Raw genomic sequence first — 23,300 nt, 5'->3', positions numbered from 1 at the left:
CCTAGAAAGCGTACATGAGGGATAGACAGAGAGAATAATTTGCTAATTATTTGCTTGGTCTGTATCTCGGAGGAAACTGAAAAGGAAAAATTGAAGACCTACTGTATCTTGGAGGATGCCCACCATCTCTAACCACAATACTCATCGTTCCCCTGCTTCTTGATTATCTTTTCTCAGATTGTAACCCTAGGATGCGGCTTGCCTTCCCCTGCTTCCCCATATACCCGACAACGATTAGGTTTGGTTGTGGTATATGATTACCTTTTTGCCCTCACACCATTAGCATGTGCTGAGCATGTGACCAAATTGGATGGAAATTTTTAAGATATAACGGTAGGGGGTAAATTGGTGAATTACACAAATTCAGAATAGTAATTGACTAAAATTAAAGTTTAAAGAGGAAATTGACAGCTCTTTACAAGTTCAGGAGGGAATTAGGTGAATACCTCTTATATATATATATATAAGGTATATACAGATAGATATAGGTACTACATCAGCCCCAACAAAGAATGACCTTTGCCGTCAATCACATTTACTTTGACCGCAACCCATCAGCAGCGCATCTGTCTATGCTTCAAAGAAGATTTGATTTGAGCCACATGATAAGCCCATTATTGGTCCTCGTCAAAAAACTAAAATCCCAACATTTAATTTAAATTTTTAAGAGTTTTAACGAAAAATTTATGATATTGTTCATTTTACAAAAAATTATATTTTTACATTAAAAAATCAATAATGATACTATTCACTTTACCTTTTATTTTGGATCAGCCAAAGAACCGGTTATTTTGGTGGTGAATGTGAAACAAGGTACAAGATTACAAGTGAAAAGAGGAGTTGTGATGCCCAAAATTTCCACATCGAAAATGCGCATAAGAATATTTTGGGTAATGAAGCAATGGTTACGAATCCTAAAGTCAACTTGAATTGTATTTTTTATATACATGGAAGATTTTGAGATCGATTAAAAGGTGAACTATGATATTATAATTCCACATTGAAAATGTAATGGGAAGATTTTGGGTGGTGAACTAAGATTTGAAAATCTAATGTCAAGATTTCAAAATCAGATATGTGGCTTACTATTGATTACATCTATATTGTTCCAATTTAACAATTTGCATAGGTTATCAAGTGTCAAATTTTACACAAAAAGTATCGGTACAATTAGAAGTAAAACCGTGTAATATAAATTTTAATTAATTTTTGTCAAATTTATAACGTGAGATTGCATTTTTTTTTTTTTAACAAAATAGAGTTTAATAGTTTGATTTGATGTACAAATATACAATAAGATTAATCAAAATCACCCTTTAGATATGTTTAAACAATTCTACCAAAAGATTAAGCTTGTACTACAAATCAAATGTCTTGCCTTTGTCACACTAATTAAGTCCCCATTCTCCATAATAAATGGCAAATGGGAAGAAAATAACAAAAAAACATCATGTTAATTCTTAGTCAAAGGTTATATGAAAATAAGCCACCCACTTCATATGATTGAAATCAAAAGTAACATGATCATTCATGTTATCTACAAATTAACAAATCCAACTACAATCAAAATATTAGTTTGAAATTATATTATTTAAAATGAAATGTCATGATTATGCTTAACACTAACTAACTCACTGGCCTCACAATAATACTAATAATTAAATTAAGGAATTTATGGCTTAAATCCAAAATAAAATACCACACATGATGATCACTAGCTTTGCCAACCAAAATGGTCAGCATTTCACAAGAAATAAAGTCAAAAGGTTCATTAATCAAAGTCGATATAATTGTCACATCAAATATAATGACAAATAAAGTTTAATTTTTTTGTGATAATGCATTTGAATTGTTTTTCTTTGTGGCATAAAATGTATTTGTTGACATACGTACCCCATTATACTTTGTTGGCAAATCTAGCAAATATTCTTCCACCACAAGAAAAGTGAAGGATTTGCTTTTGCTTCATCAGAAGTCATATAACATTCCAATCAACTGGATCTATAAAATATGCACTTTATTTTAGTTACTGGATCTTATAGTCACTTGAATCATAAAAATAGCAAACTCGACTTTCGGTTTGAATATCGTAATTTTTTTAATAATGTAGTTTAAATTCGTCTTTAACGAGAATCAAACCTAAAACATCCTATCTATTTCCCAGCACTCCTTTCTTTTCTAACCTTTGGATGAATAAATCATAGAAGTATTAAGGAACAAGGAAGAATTATGGAAACAAAAAACGAAAGTGCGAAAATTGTTACCACCAATCCAATCGGAATGGAAGAGAAAATGACAAAGAAAAACAACAAATTTCAGAACGGAAAATTATGTCAGATGGATCAGAATAAATCCTTCTGATCCAAGTTCTGTCGAATTCACATCGACGAACGAATCGGAGATTAAAAAATGTTTAATAAACTAATTAAGTTGTACTAAAAGTTAATAGTGGTAAAAACAAAACATGACATATCTGTTACCAGGAGCTAAATCCTGTTTAACCAATAGGACAAAGGAAACAAAATATTAAGACACGACACACTGTTTGTTCAGTTATTATATATACAATGTTGTCGAAGTTCTCACTTGAGCAACGTTGTCTAGCAATTTTATATAACAGGCCACCACATGGGGCGGTAGTCAAGGCGCAGAGAGGAAGAGAATCCAACCCGACGGAGTCGGCCGATCAATTCTTATATAATCCATTCTGCACGTTATGGAAACTTAGAATACGGTTTGTTGAGAATAATATTTATGCATAACGTTTGACTGAGTTTTATATGTAACCCTGAGTGTACTGGGCCGGGCCGCCCAATGCCAACACGTTTTAAAACGTAGTTATGGTGCGGCCCAACTCAGCCCAATCTAGAGATGAAAGGAAGAACAGAACTAACTATTACTACTAAAAAGAAGGGAAATGCAAAAATAATAATCAGCATCACAGATTCATCAAATTAAACAACTTCAACTAAATTGGCTATAACATTATCAATTCCACAAATTACTAACATTCTTAACCAGTTTTAAGATGTTTTATAATAAACAGACACAAAACGACCCGACTCAAACATCAAAACATGAACAAGACGAGTTGATCGCCGAGATGCTACCATGTACCATCCAGCCCAAGGCCACTGCCAGTGTATCCTTCCAAAGTTCCGACTTTAGCAGCTCACACCTCTTTCCCCATAGCTCAGATGTTTACTTTGAATTTGGCAACCTGAAGCAGTCGATTTCTGCCACTGGCTAGTTCCGGTTCTTGGACTTCTCCATGGCCCTAGGAGCTATGGAACAAAGAAACAGGATGAGATGGGATAAGAGTACAATTCATCATTTAAATCAAAAGGTGAAAAGATCAGAATGTTTATCTCGTAAAATACTAGACATTACAATTATGTACAGCAGAGCCAAATAGAACTAGCAAAAATAAAAGCAATTGTCTACCGTAAGGCTAACTGAGTTACTGAAGTGCATGCCAAATCATTCTACTTCCCACAAATACCACAGTTCCATTCTTCGATCGAACAGCCGGAAATTGACAGGAGTGTGTGGAAGGTAAAAAGAGGTGTCTGGATAGCACCACCGTATCTTTTTGTATTTTATCCTACAAAAAATACTGAAAATGAATACAAATTAGTGTATGCAAGGGTTCATTTGGACCTCAAAAGTTTATATGCTAAGTAACTAAGATTCATGTATGCTTTCACAAACTTTTTGTTCGTGTCATCCTACACACATCATAGACGTCCAATACCATAGCTTGCATGCATACATAATCATCACATGGATACAAATTAGTGGATAAATTGGGAATTAAGAAGGATAAAATGTAGATTAATCCAGACTATCCAGTCCTTCAGATGATTAAGATCTCTAGTTTCTTGCAAGTATACAATATGGTATTGTCATCTTGACAATGGGGTAATGTAGCATTTTGTTAAGAAGATTCTCATCCTTCTCATATGTCTAAAATTTAGTATCACCCTCCTTCACAAGGTAAGTCCTCACTCTCATTGATGGGGGAATCCTAACATTCCCCGTTTTACAAACCATACATGTAAATTGTACGCAATACATCAAACTATACTTTTTTTTGTGTGAGAAGGGTTAACTTCAAAACAAAAGCTTCAATTTTTAAGAAAAATACAGGAATGGCAAAGCCGTGAATCAGAACTTACTCTCACGGGACATCCCCAACAAGCATCCAGTCACCATCCTTATCCTTGTATATAAGCACATATTCTGATCCATGAAGATCATCTCTCAGCTTACTCTCACTCAGTCTTTGCCTCCCAGGAGCTCCACGGGACCCTTATTGCACTGAAATCACAATTAAAAGTGCGCAAATTGGGTCCAAGCAGAAATGGAATGTTTTTTCTATATGTAAAATGAAATGACCACATTGGTACGAAAGAAAAAAAGAAGATATGATATCAATATTAAATACGGCAATAATTCACCTATGGTAAAACAGCTGAACATCTTTTCCAGAGCAGAAGACAGATCTTGAAATGTAGAATATGTTCTCAGGTGTTATAACCTTCCTCAGGTAGGGAGCCCCATCCATGCTGAACTTGACAAAAAGTCCACCGGGACCAGGTTTTCCGTTCACTTCATCATTATTCTTTGAGTATATGCAGAACATTTCACTTCAGAGAATCCGTCCATGGTGTCAGCAAAGCCCCTTTTGTTGCCCAAAACCCCATCCTTCTGTGATGAGGATCAGATTCCATCTTTGAAGGAAGCAAAGGAAACAGTGGTTTCTCGTCAAGTTTCCCTGAGTTCAGCAAGCAAAGATCTGATTCCTGTTCTGGTGATTGGGATCCAGGAAGACCGAGCCTCAACTCTGGAGCCTTAAAATTCAGATTGTTCTTATTCCCCTCTGACAAGTTTGAGACCACAGAGCTGTCGACTGAAGAACAATCTGACAGCCCATGGTAGTTAAGTTCTTTCAGTCCAGAGCCATTATGTGAGATACAGTCCATAGACCCATTGCTCTTCCCTTCCTCCTCACCACCCAATAGTGGTGGAGACATTAGCAACTACACTGCTGTAAAGGGAAACAGAACCAAATTATCAGATTCATGCTTGTAAAACTACCACTGAAACCAGAACATGAAGATCTCAATAGCACAAGATCAGAAAGCTTCATTAAGGTTGAGGTTTAACTGTCATCTGAATTAAATTCACAAAATGTGAAAAAAAAAAAAAAACAGTTCTAAGAAATTTTAATCGATTGAGCATCATGCATTTTCTTTTGCCACCAAAATAATTGAAGGCATGAATAAAGGGGTTTTCAGTAGACAAAACTTTCTGCTAAAACAAACAGTGCCTATCCAGAAACCAGTAATGCATAATCCATGTCAAACCAAGACAGATCAATATCTGAACAAAACAGATTCGAACTTCTCCTGTAGTAGTTTCCGGTGCAATGAAATTCATAGGATATAGTAAGTATTCATACAAAAAATTAAAACATTTGACAGGATCCGTCTGGGAAATCTAGATTAGTTGAAATACAATCAAATCCATGAAAGGGGAACAAAACCCAGATTGGGAAAGAGCTCACTGGTAGTGCACATATAATCAATGAACCAGACAACAGATCTTAATGGGGCTTTAAATCAGACCACAAGCCACCATATAGCCCAAATTAAAGGATCAGATGAAAGGCACTTGTAGCTCAACTGGGTAGGAGCATTTAGCCTTGCACCCAAGATCCTAGTTTCGGTTCCGCCTCCCTCAAATACCGCTCCATATAAAAAAAATCCATAAATTTAAGCAAACACTAAACATGAACAATACATTATGAACAGCCTAAGATAGTTGTAAGAATGAAAGAATCTCAGGAAGCAATTTGCACAAAAATCACACCAAAAATGGAAAAGTAAATTCCCCGGCAACGAAAGGTTGTAACAAACACAACAAGTATCCTCCCTCCACAACTTCACCTCACAAGCTTAATAGGAAACTTTGCTGCTTGTAATGTGATTCCATCAGAAGTCAAACCAAATGTACCATTAAAAACAAATTGAAAAGAGAACCGCGTTTTTATACTTTCTTTAAAAGGAAAAAGGTCAACTGGGTTATTAGCATATTGTTTGCATTAGAGCATTACCATTTTTTAAATACTTTTATTCTCCATTTTCTCATCTCCCTAAAATTTCTGGGAAACCAAACAGAAAATGCAAAACCAACTTTGAAAAGAAAATAGAGAAAATTGTACAGATCCACTACGATATAAAAGTCCCCAAAAAAGGGGAGCAAATTGAACTGAAATGCTCCAGGAATTTCCTTCAAATATTGAACAAAACAATATGCAATTGTGAAAAAATAAAAAACCCAAAATAAATAAATAAAGCCAACCCAGAGAGGCAAGATTACAGAGAAATCACAGAACACTGAGCTTTCAGAACGAACTCAAAAGTTACAGAGCATCCAGATCTCAAAACTCGACGACCCAGAATTCAAACAAGCAAAAAAAGAGCTCAGCTACAACCATCTACAATGTTTATTATATATAAATAATTATTAAGACTGTAAAAAAAATCTTTTAATTAGCAGGGAAATGGGAACATTGGGAGTAGCACGTACCTGATGAACTTGCGTGCATCAGACAGAAGAAGACCGACGAACCCTTTTTCTGAATTCTCAAAGAAAAAGCAATGGAAGAATCATAGTAAAAGCAGAGAAAAAGGAGAGAGATAAAAAAAATGCAACTTTAACAAAAAATTATCCGTACTGTTAAAATTATTTTAACGAAAAATTATATTTTTATATTAAAAAGTCAATCTTTATACTATTCATTTTACCCTTTATTCGTTAAAATTCAAAATTTTCAAATCATTTTCATTAGTTTAGTAATGCAATGAAATGAGTGCTTGTGTTCTCTTCTCACTGGCCTTTTAGTATTAGTGTTTTTCGTTTAAGGGGATCATTTAACTATGCATGTTTTGATGTATTATGAGATTAAAACACAGTAATTAATGGCATAGCGCATTATTGCTCTCAATCTTTGGTGCAAGAACAAAATTTGAGCCTCTAACCTAATGATCACTGCAAAAAAACAAATTAACAATAGCCACTAACGTTAGCTGTGCAAATGATGAGATGCGTAAAGACCTAGATATGACTAATTAGGCGGATAAATTCATATTCACCGACTTAGTCACTAATAATGTTTTACCCACCTCTTCTTGTACAACTAATGTTAACGTCTATTGTGAATTGAGACCACACTGCTCAAAAATTCATACATGAACACAAAACTCTTACCAGAGTCCCAGGCCAAAATCCAATTTCCTCACCTCCAAGATTGAAGTTGAAGTCTTACGGATCCAAATTCGCATCTTGGCTATTAAGTTGGGGGCCTCAGCCTTGAGCTTTGGTTAGTGCATTGCTAAGTGGTCAGTTATTTGGGATTTGAGCACCCAACAACAACAAAATTATGTTTATCATACATGCGCTTTATAGAGAAACACTTGTGAGATGTTACCCCAAGAATCACTTGAATTTTTAATAAACGGTTCAACTAAAAGCACTTCTAACTAAAGTGCAGTGCTTATGAACGTAAGTTGTTCCTACATAAACGATTTTCAAAAGAGCACATACTTCATTTTGTGGACCAATAATACTACAACGCATGTTTTTTTTTTTTTAAATTTCCATAATGTTTTGAGAAGTTTTAAATTATACCTATGCTAAAACCCAGCACAAAAATATTGTTCATTAACAGTAAACGGACTAAAGTACCCTCCAATTCCTTTGTTATCGGCCATTTTTTACCACTTCGACAAAGCACTATTCCCCTATTATGCACATGTCAGCCATCTTGGAGAGGGAAGGGGGATGAAAAGGCTCTTCGATCTCCAGTCGCTTCCAGAAAGCACAATCACTAGAAATCTCTATCCCAGAAACCATTCGTTCTCCATTTGCCGTTATCGTCCAACTCCGATTTAGCTACCCTTCGTCAACTCCATCTACTTTAACTTTCCTACATATCTTTTTGTCTTCGAAGCTCCAAATTCTTGGCCAAATAGAACATCGAACGCCCCGGTGGTCACCAGCTCCAGTTCGAGGTCGAGAAGCACTCGGTCAACGATGTCCCTAACGCCAAGATTTCGTAAGGTCTCAATGTCGAAGAAGATTTCGTATGCTTTTTGTCAACAATGACGACCTAACACAGATCATGTCCCGATTTGAAGAAAATTCTTCAAGCGGCTTTGAATTCATAGTGAGTCATCTCGCACTGTCTAGAATTTTGTTTGCGATTCTCTATTTCTCTCTTTCTTCCGTTCAATCTCTATGGTCTAGAATGCTAAAGTAACTAATTCTACTGCATACATATTAGCATTTAACCAACCAAAAGTATCATAATAAAATAATTTAGTTTGCCAATTAAGAGCTTTTTGTTCTCCAAGATATGCCTATTATCTCCCTTCAATATCATATTTCGTTCAGTTTTATTTGATGATTAGTTAGTTATAGTTTATGCACTTTTTAATTGCAGAGGATATCTATAACACAATACACTAATGATATTGATCTTTTTTTTTCCTAATGAAAGATGAAAGTCGTGACTGGTGTGAATATCGATGAAAATGATCGGAGTTCGTCACCATGGGAATCCCACTGGTGCTGGTTTTCAATTCTAGTGATTTCTAGGGTTTCATGGTGTGTAATGTTTAGGGATGTGGTTTGGGTTTGTGGGTAAGCAATTTTTAACTTGAAATTATTTCTTTTTTTAACTTGACTCCATTGATGAATTTTTTCACAGTAGCTTCAAATCAACTTCTCTCCTCTCAGTCGGTCATCTGCTTTGTTTTTTCTACAAGTATATCTACGTATACATTATGTACATACATATAATTGATTTCTGCTTTAATTTTACATCTATAGAATGAAAAATTGATTTTTTATTTATTTGGGTTTTTGAAGTTCCGAGGACGAGTTCGTCGTGGCCAAAGTTGATACTTTTTATTCCAAAATTGACTCCTTTATATCTCACAAAATAGTGTTGCAATTCTCACAAGGTATATTTAGAAGGAAAATAATTATTGATTTTTACCAGTAATTTTAATATTTTTTTTCTTGATTTTCTTATGAAATTTGGATTTTTGTGTTTTGGATTTGACTAAAATTCTTGAATTTATTAGTAAATTTGTGTTTCTTTCTCAATTTTCTATGAAATTTTCAATTTTAACTAATGGGGTTTTGTTAAAATTTTGTATTTCTCTATGAGTGATGCAAAGTGGTTGTGCTTCATGTTGTAGTAACCTTGGGTGGTAATTGACTTGATCTTTCATAGTTTAGATATATTGTCTTTGATGTTTGAATTTTTAGGGTTCAATATTTAAGAGCCATTTATGAAATTTTTAGTTCCTGAATTGAATTAATATTCAATATTTTGCACTTCCCTACTAATTGTTGAATCTTTGATGTTCTAATTTCGGGTGAACATTTAACAGATTTATTAGGAACAAGTCAACAAAATAATTTTGTTGAATGCCTTACATATATGGACTTTCGAATTGTTTGATATGTTGCTGGTATAGAATGCCTAGAGTGAAGAGTGGCATTATACTAGGACTATAGTCAATTCAGTTGGACTGCTTTCTAGGTAGCCTACTTGAGCATTTTCATTTCTTATACTAAAAGAGTTCTTAAGGTAATCAACCTGCATCTCTTCTTATTAAGGTACCTTTTACAACTATGCATTACTGACTATTTGTTATTCTTTAAAATGTTTATTGCTTGACATTGTTAATTAATAGCAGTTTTTGTTCTATTTGTGTCCATTGTCTTTGTCAGCTTAAATTTTTGGACTACAATGGGAGGCAATTATTCATTGGATACTTGAGTACTCCTTCACTAATTTTCATGTATGTTTGCCATTGATTGTCATCATAACTTCGTGTCGAATGATCTTCATTCAGATTGTTCTTAGATGGTTGAATTTGTTCTCACTCATGCCTTTTTTTTTTTTTAGAATTTGGTGATCAAAACAAAAAGCGTTGAGTTCATGCCATTTAATCTTTTCTTTGCAAATTTCGTAGTGAGTTTCTCATTCATTGCACAGGGAGTGTTCAAGGTGAACCTTTCTCTCTATGTAAGTACTATATATCATTCAATCCAGAATTTCAGCAGTTATATAATCTCGATCATCAAGGCACCTATTTGTCATTCTCATTTCTTGGTCCTAATGGCATCTTAAAACGTGGTTGAATGTCCTTCACATTAAGCACCAATCAACCATATCACACTTGCATTGCATAATCATTAAGTTCATTTCTTCAATATTTTGGATGCAGATGCCAAATGATATTGAGGAACAATTTTAGCCTTTGTACAATTGGTTCTATTCTTCTACTAAAAAAATTCATCTAAAGAAGACGCGGAAAAGAACCATTGATAGTTGCACATCAGTGTTGCAGAGATTTGATTCAAATTGGTGGATTTGGGTAAGAAACTAAGAAACCCTAACATTTCTTTCGATTTTAAGAGCTGAAATGGACATGCATGTGTTTTTTTTGTGAGATATAAGGGATTGAGGAATTTTGAGAGTGGTGGCTAGCTAAGGAAATAGAGAAGGGATAATTCTTTTTGTTTTGGGATCCAGAGTTTATTGCAAAGTTGAATTCTCATGATTTTTTTGTTGTTCTAATGTCTTTTGTTCATGTATTTGAAAGCATTTTTTTTTATTTCTGCCAATTTATCTGAACCCCAATTCAATTTGCTAGAATTCATTAGAGAGTATTGGGTCTGATCATTTCCCTTTAATTTTTCAAGTTGTTTATTTATTTCTATAGGGGAGTTGCAGGTGTCCATGTCAAATTCATAAAGAAAAAGAACCATTATTTTAGGGAAATTGTTATCGACACTCCAAATTTCTCATTATATACTTCAAACTTTCTATACTTTGAAAGAAAAATACACTTGTAAGAAGTGTAGAATGAGATTTTTGGAGTGCCAATAACACTTCTCTTTTCTGGATATATTGAAACATGTAAGAAATTGTTCTCTACTAACATTTCGGGTTTAATTTCTCTACTAACATGTAAGAAATTATGTTACATGTTCAGTTTCTTTTAGTTTTACTATATAGATAGATGTGTATGTATTAGCATTCAATTTATCCCCACTCTCTTATGGTGTTTACTACACCATTGTTGCACAATCTCTGATGGTTCCATTGTTGGGCAAAAATTTGAGATTAAATTTAACTCAAAATAAAAAACTAGATCACTACACAAACTATTATGTTGTTTGCATATTTAGTTGTTTTGTAACTTAGTTGATTTAGGTTCGTGTAGTTTTTTTCCATCTTAGAACCACTGGCTTGCAGGTTTTCGAGTGTTAAAAAGTGAATAGCTATTTCAATTTCTTATTTTTTGCCTCAAACGTTATAAATCTAAATTAGCCTAATAATCTTAACATATATCTGAAACTTGTCCGTGTGCACATGCAACCAGCACAATCCAACAAAACTTTTGCCGCTCTATCATTATGTAAACTCTCAGCTCAAGTAACTACTCACTTTCCATATGCTTTCCATTTCTTGATACATAAAACAATTTACATAATTTTTATCCATTAGATCACATGACTTGGCATTTACAATTATATGATTTCTAATTGTTTGTATAAATTTCTTTTCATCTTCAGCAAGATGATCTCATGGCATAGTTTAGCAAATATTCACTATATCATGACAAATTGTTTCTTTGCACACACTTATTAATTAAAATTTATATACTGCAATGTTAGAAATATAATTATCCATCTAATCGCGGACATCACTATCTAGTACTCCACTAAATTTCAAAACTCAAGAGGACATATGTTGTAGTACTATTGATCCATATCATTGTAAATAAAATTAGGTCTTGAATGATTAGACCCAATTCCGAATTGAGTATAACAACATCAGTTTAATTGGGTTGGTATTTAAAGTTTGGGTCCTTTACTTTTTTACAAATGATTAAATAACTACAACAAATTCATCTAAACTACAAAAATGGTGGTTCGAACTTGACTTTGAATAGTGTATCACACTCCTCGAACAACTTGACCTAATAAAAACCTGCCAAAGACACTTCATTTGGGATGATGTTGTTTAGAGCACTCCAACCCATCATTTTTGTCATGGCAAGGTGACAAAACCACTCCAAACACCCTTTACCCATTATTGTGAGCCTTGGCAACTCGCAGCCATGGCAGAATAAAGTCACCCATGTGAACATTCTACATGGAGCCCGATAGAAAGCTGGAAATGCATCAGGCTTTGCCACGTGACACTTTTCTGGCCTTCTGATTTGAATTTGTCACGTGATAATTTTTTGGCATTCTGATTTAATGGTAATTTCAATTCAAAGATCTTTATTTTTTGGTAAATGAAAAACCTATTAAAATTTAAAAAATGTATTTTAACTAAAAAAAAGTTTCAATTTTCTTATCGAATATAAAATGTGGGCGCATAGCACAACTATAGCAACCTATTCTAATGGGTGGAGAGTAAATTAATCGTTGGTAAGGCAGTTCACTATTCATGTTAATAATAACTCCCCCAACCCTCTTTTGGGAGCCAAATCCACCAAAATGGTTAAAACTGCTCTTAGGGTAACTGAAATTCCAACTTTGTAACCTTTTGGGAAATCCTTTGATACAGAAAGGAACATAAGACAGGGACTTGGGTGAAATTTTGATCCACACATATAATATGATATGTTTTCACAACTTTTTTTTTTTTGGCCTACCATTTGCATGGATGAAATTTGTCTTGAAAGTGAAAGGAGGTAAGAACAAAAAAGAAGCTACCACGAAATTGCGTAGATGCGGGAATCATCGATTCAATGCTCTCCAACAGAAAGGAGACTGCGTTTTTTGGAAAGCAACCCAGCTTCGATGGGTCCGCAAATGTGACCCAAAATTAGCAGATAGCGGAGCGCTCAGGCTTCAGAGTTTTAGCAGGTGTACGCAATAGAGAGGGTGGCCATATTTCACTTTGTTCCGACAAGCAATAACCAACCTAGTTGCTGATGTTATTTTTGGGTTTTGATTTAAGTGCTTTGGCCAAATTCCATGGTACGATAGCATATCTAATTCAAAATTAATTCCCCGGCCCCTAGTTATGATCTGATGATTTATCATTATTTGTACCTCTTAAGGTCAACTCTTGTAGATAGCAAGTTTGGTACCAAATTATTAAGGTTTGCCCCATTATGTGACCTAGTTCAAGTTTTTCACTCTTTCGTATTTATATCGTTATATTAAATCAAAACTGAAATTAACTGATAACGAGTTGGTACGTTCAAGAGCGGAGCCACCCTTAGACTAGGGTGGCTCTAGCTTTGTGCAGGTTTCTTTAAACCCAGAAACCGGGTGCAAATTTTTGGCTTGTCTACACCACTCGCTAGAAATTAGCTCCCCCCACAACAAAAGCAGATGCACTCCAACCAAGCAACTTTCAATGTAACACCAGTCGTCACTCATACATAATACAAAGAAGAAAAAAAAACTGTAACTCATCCGAGTGAAACTTAGATGTACCTTTAAGATGTCTAAAATACCAAAATCGTTATTCTGCTGTCCAAGTTTTACTTTCTCGATACGAGACAATACTATGGACCTATGGTTAATTGTACCAAAACAAAATTTGGCAACTCCATCTTTGTTTCATTTTCTTTTTGAAAATTGCACGAGTTCGAATTCTTGCTTTTCCTCCTTTCTAATTCTTCTTTCTACGGGTGAGAGGAACTTGTAGATCAAGTGAACTTTTCTATGGCAAGTAGAGACACAACTATTGAATCATTTGGGTCACTTTTTTTAGCTTCATTTGCACGTTAACAAGTCTACATCATCAAGAAAAATTAGTACGGACGGATTTTGCCAGTCTTTGTCTAAGAAAAATTAGTCAAAATACAGGCCAATTATCTGGTAAACAATATTTCAAAATTTGAGTTCCACACGGCATATCTTCTCAAAGACAGCAACCCCATTGTGGTTCATGTGCATAATGGCTGCTTTACTGAATAAGACATTTTGACAGTAGCAGTACTAGTAACAAATTCTGTTGTCCGTTTTGGACGTTTTGGTGCATTTTTTCTTCTTCCTCTTTATAGTTAATTTACACGACCTTAACCATCTCTTCAACAACACACTCAATGAATTGACTATAAGTCACACTTCTCATTCCTAATTCGTTTTTCTTACTCAATTGTTAATTATACTCCAAACAATCCCTATAATAATAGGGATGATAAACGCACATTCCTTTAGCGTTTTAAATATGTTTGTTTTTGTTTGCTTTATTCAATCTAATGGCCAACATCTGAATTGGTAGTATTGAACTAGTTTTAGTCATCAACGACGCACAACACAAAGCGTTACAAACAAACAAAAAAAAGGAAAGATAAAAAGAAAAAACACTCGGAAAGAAGCGTAGCTGTAGGTTTGGAGGCTAATTGAGAGGTTCATGATTTTAGTGCTTTTCTTAAGATGCACCGAAGTACATTTGTACTTTTAAGCCAAACTGCTCATTTACATGACTACACAACACCAAGCAACATTTTTCTTCATCTCCAAGAGTTGAGTGTGCAGCTTTGAATGGAAAAGTTGTATCAGCCTCATAAGTGGAAAACCCCTACTTGCCAACTTCCGCTCGAAAAAGTTCACGTATCTTAGTTGTCTACCATTTTAGCCCCCAAAAGAAAAGGACTAAGACTAAGGCTCCACCTAGGGGTGGGCAAACGGGTCCTAGACCCACGGGTCGGGGTGGGTCCAAAAATTATAAATACAAAACGGGCCAGGTCGGGCCGGTTCCTGGTAAATAACAGGGCGGGCCGATTCTAAAAGTTAGAGAAAACGGGTCCTCGACCCTGATCGTTCATTCCTACTGACTATTGTTTATTACCCTTCTCAGACCTAATTTCACTCAAGCCTCACCCTCACTCTCTCTCCCGAGTCCACTCCGAGTCTCCTCCCTCATCTCTCGATCTCTCTCAATCTCTTCCCGATCTCCTACCTCTCGATCTCCTCCCTTTCTCTCTCTCCCATCTCACCCGCCCTAAACCCAACTCAACCCCTTTCTTCCTTTTGTCTTCTCCAACCTTCACAAAGCATAACCAGACATATACCCAGGAATCTGCTCAAGATCCGCGACATTGAGCTCCGCCTCCCCCGCCGTCCTCCATAGGTACAGTAAAATTACACACACACACACACTTATATACACACGTATATGTGTATCTAAATATTTTAATTTAAAATGTTAGCTTTGAATTTATGAAATGATTGTTAGATTTTATGCGGCGGATGTGAGGGCGGAGAGCTTCGAGGTGCTCGACAAGTGCAAGAGGAAGGTTGTAGTGACGACGAATCCAATGGTGATGGTGGAGCGGGTCTGGGCCTGGGTCGGTTCGGGCTTGGCTGAGACGATGAGGGAGTTGAAGATCAGGAGGATGAGCGAGTCTGGGAGACGATCAAAACCAGAAGATAAAAAAAAAAGTAAAGAGGACCTGTGGACTCGTCCTGAACCAGCTCGTTTGAAACGGGTCATGTTAGGTCCGGTTCCAATGATCAGATTTGCAATACCCGGCCTAGCCCGTTTTCTTTTTAAGCAGGTCCGGTCCAATCCCCTTAAATTTGGGCCCGGTCCGGCCCATGCCTACCCCTAGCTCCACCGTCATCCTCAAGGGATAAGCATTGCAAAAATAGGCATTTTTAATTTGAAAGCTTAGTTGAAGCAAGTGTCGTGTAACCCAAAGTAGTTAAAAAAATTTATGCCTGAAATATTGTTATTGATCGATTATCTTTTCCCTCGTTGTCCCTCTCGCTGACAGACAAATGAAAAATATAAATCTGCAGGGAATTACTCACCAACCTCATGCAACACTGATTGAAGGAGTCGATTATAAAAGTTTGGGTACCCATTAATGCTTTTGCACATGTTAATCACCAATAACATGCAGCACGGGCATAGCCATCCATTCATGAACACTAAATTGAATGCTTTCACATTTTTTTTTTTAACAAGCGATACTATCTATGCTAAGAGGGTGAAAAAATGGACTAAGTCTCATAATGAGTTAGTAATAATGTGGTTCAAATTCATCTTTAATAAGAATCGAACCTAAAATCCTCTACTTACAAATAAAAATGATTAATATTACTATAATGTAGTACTAAGCGGGCGAATGATTTTACAATTAGATCCAATAGACCAAATTCCCTCTTTAATTCCGTATGCTTAGCAACCATCTAAAGCTAGACCCCACTCTCATCCCGTAACAAGGACCTCAGTCTGTCTTTACGCGTACTCTTTCTTCTTGTTTTTTCTTATAAATAAATCCCTCATTTCCAAACTCCCCAAAACCAAAACCAAAACCAAAATCCCAGTTCCTTCACCCAACAACAACACTGGCTCCTCTGAGTCCTCCCCAACACATGAGTGAGGGAAGAAGAGCATCGCCACCACCGTTACAGCTGCCATCGTCGTTGTTATCATCGGATTCAAGTGATGGAGAGCCAGAACTTTTCACCACCCCACGTAGATGCATCTCGGCCGTCCTTGGGCTTCCCTCTCGGCACGGCTCTTCTCTTGATCATCATATTCAGCCTCAGTGGAATCTTCTCGTGCTGCTACCACTGGGACAAGCTTAGATCACTCCGTAGATCTTTCAACCAAAACGCTGACCCCGAGGCCGATGTCCAACCGCCATCTCCCTCCAAATCTAAACCTGCCCACTTGGTAACTAATTAATTACTTTTAACAAATTCAGTAATTTTACTTCATCAATACTGCCCTCTGACTCCCTCCCTCGACAAATTACTATACGAAGTTATGTTATCATACTGTCACAGTCTTCCATCATAACATGTCGTATCCTATGTTATCAGACTGTGGATCTGAAATGCGGTTAAACTCATCATAACATGTCGGATGTTGAAGAGATTAATGATGTTATTTGTTTCTTAATTAGGATTTGAAGCAGAAGCAGAGGGAAAGCTTGCCGGTGATAATGGCAGGTGACCAGATTCCAAAGTTTATGGCATTGCCATGTCCTAGAGAACCTCCGAGGGATGAGAAGACTCTGGTGAAGGTGCAAAAGCAGCCCAAGCCACCTCGATTTCCTGTCCCTTTGTATTAGCAATTTGTTGACCATTTGGTGTGCGTACATGCTACATAATCATATATAATATGTAACATTCAATTACATTCTAGTTTCTATACCAAAAAAAAAAAAAAAAATTTGAAAATTACGTTTTAGTCATTTTTTTTATAAGACAAAGGGATACATTACAAATTTTCCACCACCATTACCTGTTTTATTTTACACTTGTTTTATCTACCACCATTTTAATTACATTTGTAGCTCAGTTTTATATTAAAAGTGAGATGCTAAACTGGATAATACTTGCATTCTCCTCTTTAAGGATGAACTCATTCTCCTTGTAAATAATGTATTTCGACCGTACAAATTTCATAATTGGAAGCGTTCAATTTTTTAATCTTCATTTGAAGATTACCCCTAAAGTAATCATTTAAATCGAAGACCATTTAGTCATTCAAATGTATAAAATGAATTGACGGTGTAGTAATTAAATTACATATTCGTGATGAAATGTCCATTTATTTGATGCGTTTGGATGATTAAACAATCTCTAATTCAAATATTTTTTTTTTTCTTTTCATAAGTGATCTTTAATGAAGATTTATAAATTGAACGGTTTTAACCATTGATTTTATTCAATCAAAGATATGGTATTCACAAATGGAAAATATGTGCATCCTTACCTATAGATGCAATTATTATCCTTCTACACGAATCTATACTAATGGAAGGGAAAGTGCTTCAATCAGAGACGCAAAGTGTGTGTCAATAGAGTGCTTTGCTAATTGCTATACTTTTCTTTTCTAGGGCTTTCTAGCTAATTAAGCATATGATATCCTTTCAAGTACTACGAATGTTGATTAACATTTTCGAAAGACCTAAATGATGGTGATTAAAATGGAAGTGGAACCATTCGCCATTCGGTGCGGTAATAATATGCTGCCAAATATGCAATTCAGACTTGGATTGCCAAGTGTACTTAACGTGAAAAGCCAGCTTGAAGTTGAAGGGAACACCAGCTTTTGGATTTGAAGCAGGTGCAGATTGATTTATTGTATGAATATATGAAAAAAGGAACCTGAAAAAAGTCTTACCACTCATATTATATATATGAGATAGGATCGGGGATATTTATTTTTTGATACAGATTTTTGTACGACTCGTTTTATATTGTACTTCAACGATCTAATCGTTTGTCATTTAGGTCTTCCTTCAAGGATTATATCTACTAAAAAAAATAAAAATAAAAATAAAATAAATAAATAAAAACACCTAAATCCAAAACCATATGATTGTTAGATTGATAGACATTTTTGTGTTTCTTTGTAAAATCATATTATTGGTTTTAGATTTGTCTAATTTTGTTCACTATAAATAAGTGTATTATTGGTTTTAGATTTGCCTAATTTTTTGCAACAATAATATATTAATGATGAATTGAAATATAAACTATTCGGATTATTAAAAAAAGCTACGGAGTGGGCCCTACAAGAATTTTTTTTTTTAAAATACAACAATAAATGTACCTTAGGTGTGGGAATATTTTTATTTATTTTTTTTTTGTTTCAATGGGGATAACTGGTGATAAGTTATGGTTATTCACCCTTCTGGGCTCAAAGAGGCTATAAGGAATTTCACCATACCTGTACCCATAGTAAGCAGACTTGCCAGCTCGGAGCATCGAACTCGGGGACCTCCTACATTTTTTTGTTTATTGTGGAGTTACAGTCTCCACCCTTACTACTGGACCACTTGTTGTGGTTCATTAGGTGTGGGATTTGAACTAAGCCACATAAGAGCAACTCCATCGTTGCTAAGGCCCCCCTAGGGCTATTCACTATTTAATCCACCATGTGAACAGTAATTGCCCTTAATAAACAGTAACTGCCCTTAATAAACAATAACTACCTTTTGCATCTCCACCCCTATACTGAATAGCCCTAGCAATAGGCAATAAAATAATAGTATTTTTTTATTTATAAAATAATACAAAATAATTATTAAAAAAAAGTAAAAATTAAAGATTAAAGATTAAAGATACAAATTCCATTGCAAAGTTAATTCAGCTTCTCATACTCGTCAAATTTTGACTAAAGTTTTCATCTTTAAAACAATTTGCTCAAGCAATTAACTAATCAAATTATGCAATTCTAATTTCTAATTAGAAATTAGAAACAATTAGCTAATTCGGAACTAAAGAATTCAGCTTTAAAGAATTTGATTTAGTTAATTAGTTAAATTACGAAAAATTAGAAACTGTTAATCAATTCGGAAACTTTGAGTTGACCTCGTCCTCTGCAGAGCAGTGGTACTCATACACGAGCTTGAGGTACTCAAATCGCCGCAGAAGCAGGAGAACGAAGTCGCGGTCTTGGTGGTCATGCGATCCACTCTCCAAGGCGGCGATGGTCACGAGGTGGAGATCGAGGAGCTCGGCCTGCAGCGCCTTGTGGAAGTAGACGAGCAGGAGGATCGACATGTTGGCGAGCGGGACATGTGTTGCGGATGTGGAAGAATCCGGCTGGGCATCATTTTGTGAAGGGATGAGGAGGCATTGGGGAGAGGAGTCGTTGTCGCCTCTTGCGTCGACGAGAAGCTCGCCCTCCATCTTTGAGATATCGGCGTCACCGGCGTCGAGATCGACCTCTGCGAAGAGCTGTCCAGGCCCGTTCACCACGTGGCTGACGTCAGCCTTGCGTTACATGCCCTTCGGGGTTCTCGGGCTGGCAACTCCTGTCGGGCCTCTCCCTCGGGCCCGCTCGGGCTCCATAGCCAGCACACGCTAGACCAAGTTGCTTGTGCTTTTTGGCCCTATTTGAGAGCCAATCCATCGGGCTATTGCTGACAGTGGAGCTGCTCTAATAAGACAGCCATTTGGTATCAAAGTTGCCATCTACTAGAGTCGAACTTAAGATCTGTCACTTATAAGTGAAGAGCGATATTTGGACCAAGCCACATAACAAGACAATCACTTGGTATCGAACTCGCCATCTATGGATCTTAAACCTAAAACTTTTCATTTATAAATGAAGAGAAATACTATTAAAACGTAGTGTTAAGTGCTTAAAAACTCCTCTAAAACTTGATGTAAAATATATATTATTTGCATGAATAAAGATAAAAATATACTTTCTCCAACCAAGTGGAGACAATTATAATTGAACTTTACAAACTTTCCACCATGAAAAACCCTTCTCATGATTCAAGTACATATAACCCTTTCCCAGTCTGGTACGAAATGATAGAAATGGCCCCTAATTAAGTAAATACAAGCGGTGGAATCTAATTTCGAACTCATCTGACCCAGAAATAAAACAATAAATAAATAAATAATAGAAGTCATGTAAATTGGATGAGCATGTTGGGTAAAAGACGTGAAAGGTGGAAGCAGGGGAGTTGGTGACAAAGGACTACGGCCCGGCACAGGCCCCGCCTGCTTTTGTTACCTTTTTCCCCATTGGACTCATCCCATGCCATCTGTCAAGCACACCGACTGGTTTGCTTTACTCCATTTTGAGGGTTATTATTAAATTCCAACATCTTTCATATATAATATAGCCTTTATGAACGTGCTCACGAACGTGCAGAAGATATTTTTTTAAATCACAGCATGCTATGCACGATTTACATATTTTAAATATATTTATATGTGTAAATTGATAAAAGGAAAGTCAAATATTTGAAGTAAACGAATAATTTTAGATCATGCTAGAAGAAACCTGTCATAAATCAATTAACGCAGCTGAATTCATATAATAAAATCGGTTTTTATAGAATTTATATTAAGAATAGAAATAATATTTAATAAACAATTGATTGAATCACATTATTGTTAACACATTGTGAGGCTAAGCTCACCCCCTATCCTTTAGTGTAGATAATATCGTTTATTTTAAAATAAAATAAAACAATTATTTGACAATTAATTTAATTACATTATTATCTGTGTGCAAATTTTTTTTTTATAAAGAAAATAATATTTAATAAACAATTGATTGAATCACATTATTGCTACCCTATTGTAAGGTACTAATTTTTATTTTTATTTTTTAAAAAAAAAACTTTACTAATTTATCAACGGTAATACACGTCTCTTAAGATGTTTTGAACACAATATTCATGATTTTCCTTATTTTTTTTTATTATCCCCTTCACATGGGCACATCAACTTTCACTCATCCTTCCATTTATTTTTTATTCTTTTCTCTCTTCCCACTTATATATGGATTATATTTTATGATTACCAAATTAGCCCTGCATTATTTGATATATTGTATTAGGTTACTTTTGGATTTTTTGGATTGAGGGGCAATTTTATCCTAATATTTTTGTCGAAGCCGTGACACCAAAAGAGCCTTCCAGCTTTATATATAGAAGATTCAGCTTCTAAGAATTTCATTTTCTTTGAAAGGTTTACTTTTTTACTGGGTTCATGTTATGGTTAGAAGTCAAGCATGTTTGCCTTGTTAATGATGGCCGACAAGTGATAAGCACATCAAAATCTTTCAAAGACTTGGTCTAGATATCCTTCTAACCAAAAAATATATTAGTACGGTCTAATTATATCTTACATATAAAAGGAAAACAAATCACCGGTTTGCTTTTGTTTTCAGGACCAATAATTTACTCTTCAGTCGATCAATTTACATGGCGAGAAACGACCCAATTTTGAGCCGAAAAGTGTTTTAAGTACCCAATCAAGACCAATAAGCACCACTACCAGCTAATAAACAAGTAGACAAAGCACACAATTATGTGCAATACAGGCTATTGTATAGTGACAGACATGAAGACGAATAATCTCCAATTCGTATTAGGATTTTCTTGAATACTCTGGAGTATCTGATACTTTAAGTGCTTTAATTATTATATTTTTATTTAAATATACAAATATTAAGATTCAATAATTAAAACATCTCAAGTACCGAGTACCCTGGAGTACCCAATCTTTTATTATTTTTCCTGTCCATAATTTTCTTTATTTGTCAAATCATTTAGGTAGTGGATCGACGTAATCACGTTTGAGTTTTTATTTTTTATTTTTTAAATTATAAGCTTCCGACTGTGTACATTTAAAACGCAAGGCGATAACTGTAGATTGTAATATTAACAGTTTGTACACGATTGTCAATGGTTCCATCAAGAAAAATGCTGTCTACAAAACGCAATGAATCTCACAAAAATATGCGGGGAACTTACTGTTTATGGTGGATCGAAATGCATGACTATCGATTGCTTCCGGCACAAGTAAGAATTCTTCTGTTCTTTGAAAGTGTTACATTAGTGATTGCGATTGAAGAATCTCTCAAGCCTCCTCTTATACGTGTTTTTCCTCTTTACATAATTGCCAGTATTTGTAGTTTGTGGTACAAATAAATTTGTTTCTTTATTTTAATGTGAATAAGATATACATGCTTAGAAATATGTTTAATGTATGCATCATGATAGTGATGGCGGTTATTTTTGACGAATAAACTGCACCACACCAAAAGAAATTGAAGGGGAAACGATTTTTCTAATTTTCTATTTATGCACATTTTTGTTTATTTTTGACATTTGAATCGAACAAAATAAAGGAGAATTAAGAGATCAAAACAAGCACAAAGGTGCAGAAAGAGAAAAACAATAAGTAAACATTCCGAATCTGAAATCGAAAAAACCCGATAATGATATGACATGCAAGATAAAGCAAGAAGTTTCAAGGAAATTAAACAATTTAATTAATTAACCGATTGATTTGGCGTCATGGAAAGTGATATTTCAAGACCCAAAAGAGTACATGATGGCCAACAAAGACTATCTTACATTCAACCACTCAAACTTTTATTATCTCTCCCACCCTCCCACCGATAATCCTTCACTTTCATGTCCTAACTTCACTGTTTCCGTGGACCATGGTGCTTATCCATGAAGTACTCGCGACCTTTTTCTTCTCTGTACTGAAACTTTGTACCCTCTCTCTCTCTCTCTCTCTCTCTCTCTCTCTCTCTTTGTTATTGTGCCATTTTCAGGATTCTTCGTTGCAATCACAAACTAGCTAGTTAGTGGGCAAATAGTTGGTGTGTTGTGAAAACAACTCTCATGAAAATTTGTTTGTCTTTACACAAACAACAGATCTCCACCGACCTTCTCTCTCCTAGGTCATAGAGGATTTTTGGGGACCAAATAAATATCTTTGCACTCTTGCCA

The 23,300-nt window shown here is 35.4% G+C and overlaps 1 protein-coding gene, 1 long non-coding RNA gene and 1 pseudogene across 2 annotated transcripts; 2 read left to right on the top strand and 1 right to left on the bottom strand.

Annotated features, from left to right (window-relative positions):
* Window positions 1–2,945: 2,945 nt before the first annotated feature.
* Window positions 2,946–6,560, bottom strand: LOC103947647 (annotated as a pseudogene).
* Window positions 6,561–7,397: 837 nt separating this feature from the next.
* On the top strand, window positions 7,398–11,106 carry LOC103954722. The gene is made up of 4 exons (XR_007257553.1): window positions 7,398–8,233; window positions 9,811–9,881; window positions 9,989–10,108; window positions 10,311–11,106. It is a non-coding gene; the product is annotated as an uncharacterized LOC103954722 (long non-coding RNA).
* Window positions 11,107–16,347: 5,241 nt separating this feature from the next.
* LOC103954684 (uncharacterized protein At5g65660) lies at window positions 16,348–17,230 on the top strand. The gene is made up of 2 exons (XM_009366511.3): window positions 16,348–16,747; window positions 16,980–17,230. The coding sequence occupies exons 1-2, from the start codon at window positions 16,517–16,519 to the stop codon at window positions 17,145–17,147; spliced, it is 399 nt and encodes a 132-aa protein (XP_009364786.1). The 5' UTR covers window positions 16,348–16,516; the 3' UTR covers window positions 17,148–17,230.
* Window positions 17,231–23,300: the final 6,070 nt, after the last annotated feature.

Source organism: the organism of the source record quoted next, unplaced genomic scaffold (genome assembly GCF_019419815.1).
Source record: "Pyrus x bretschneideri cultivar Hongxiangsu unplaced genomic scaffold, Pyrus_bretschneideri_v1 Contig18, whole genome shotgun sequence".
Taxonomy (NCBI): domain Eukaryota; kingdom Viridiplantae; phylum Streptophyta; class Magnoliopsida; order Rosales; family Rosaceae; genus Pyrus; species Pyrus x bretschneideri.
This window is presented reverse-complemented; position numbering and strand designations above follow the sequence as displayed.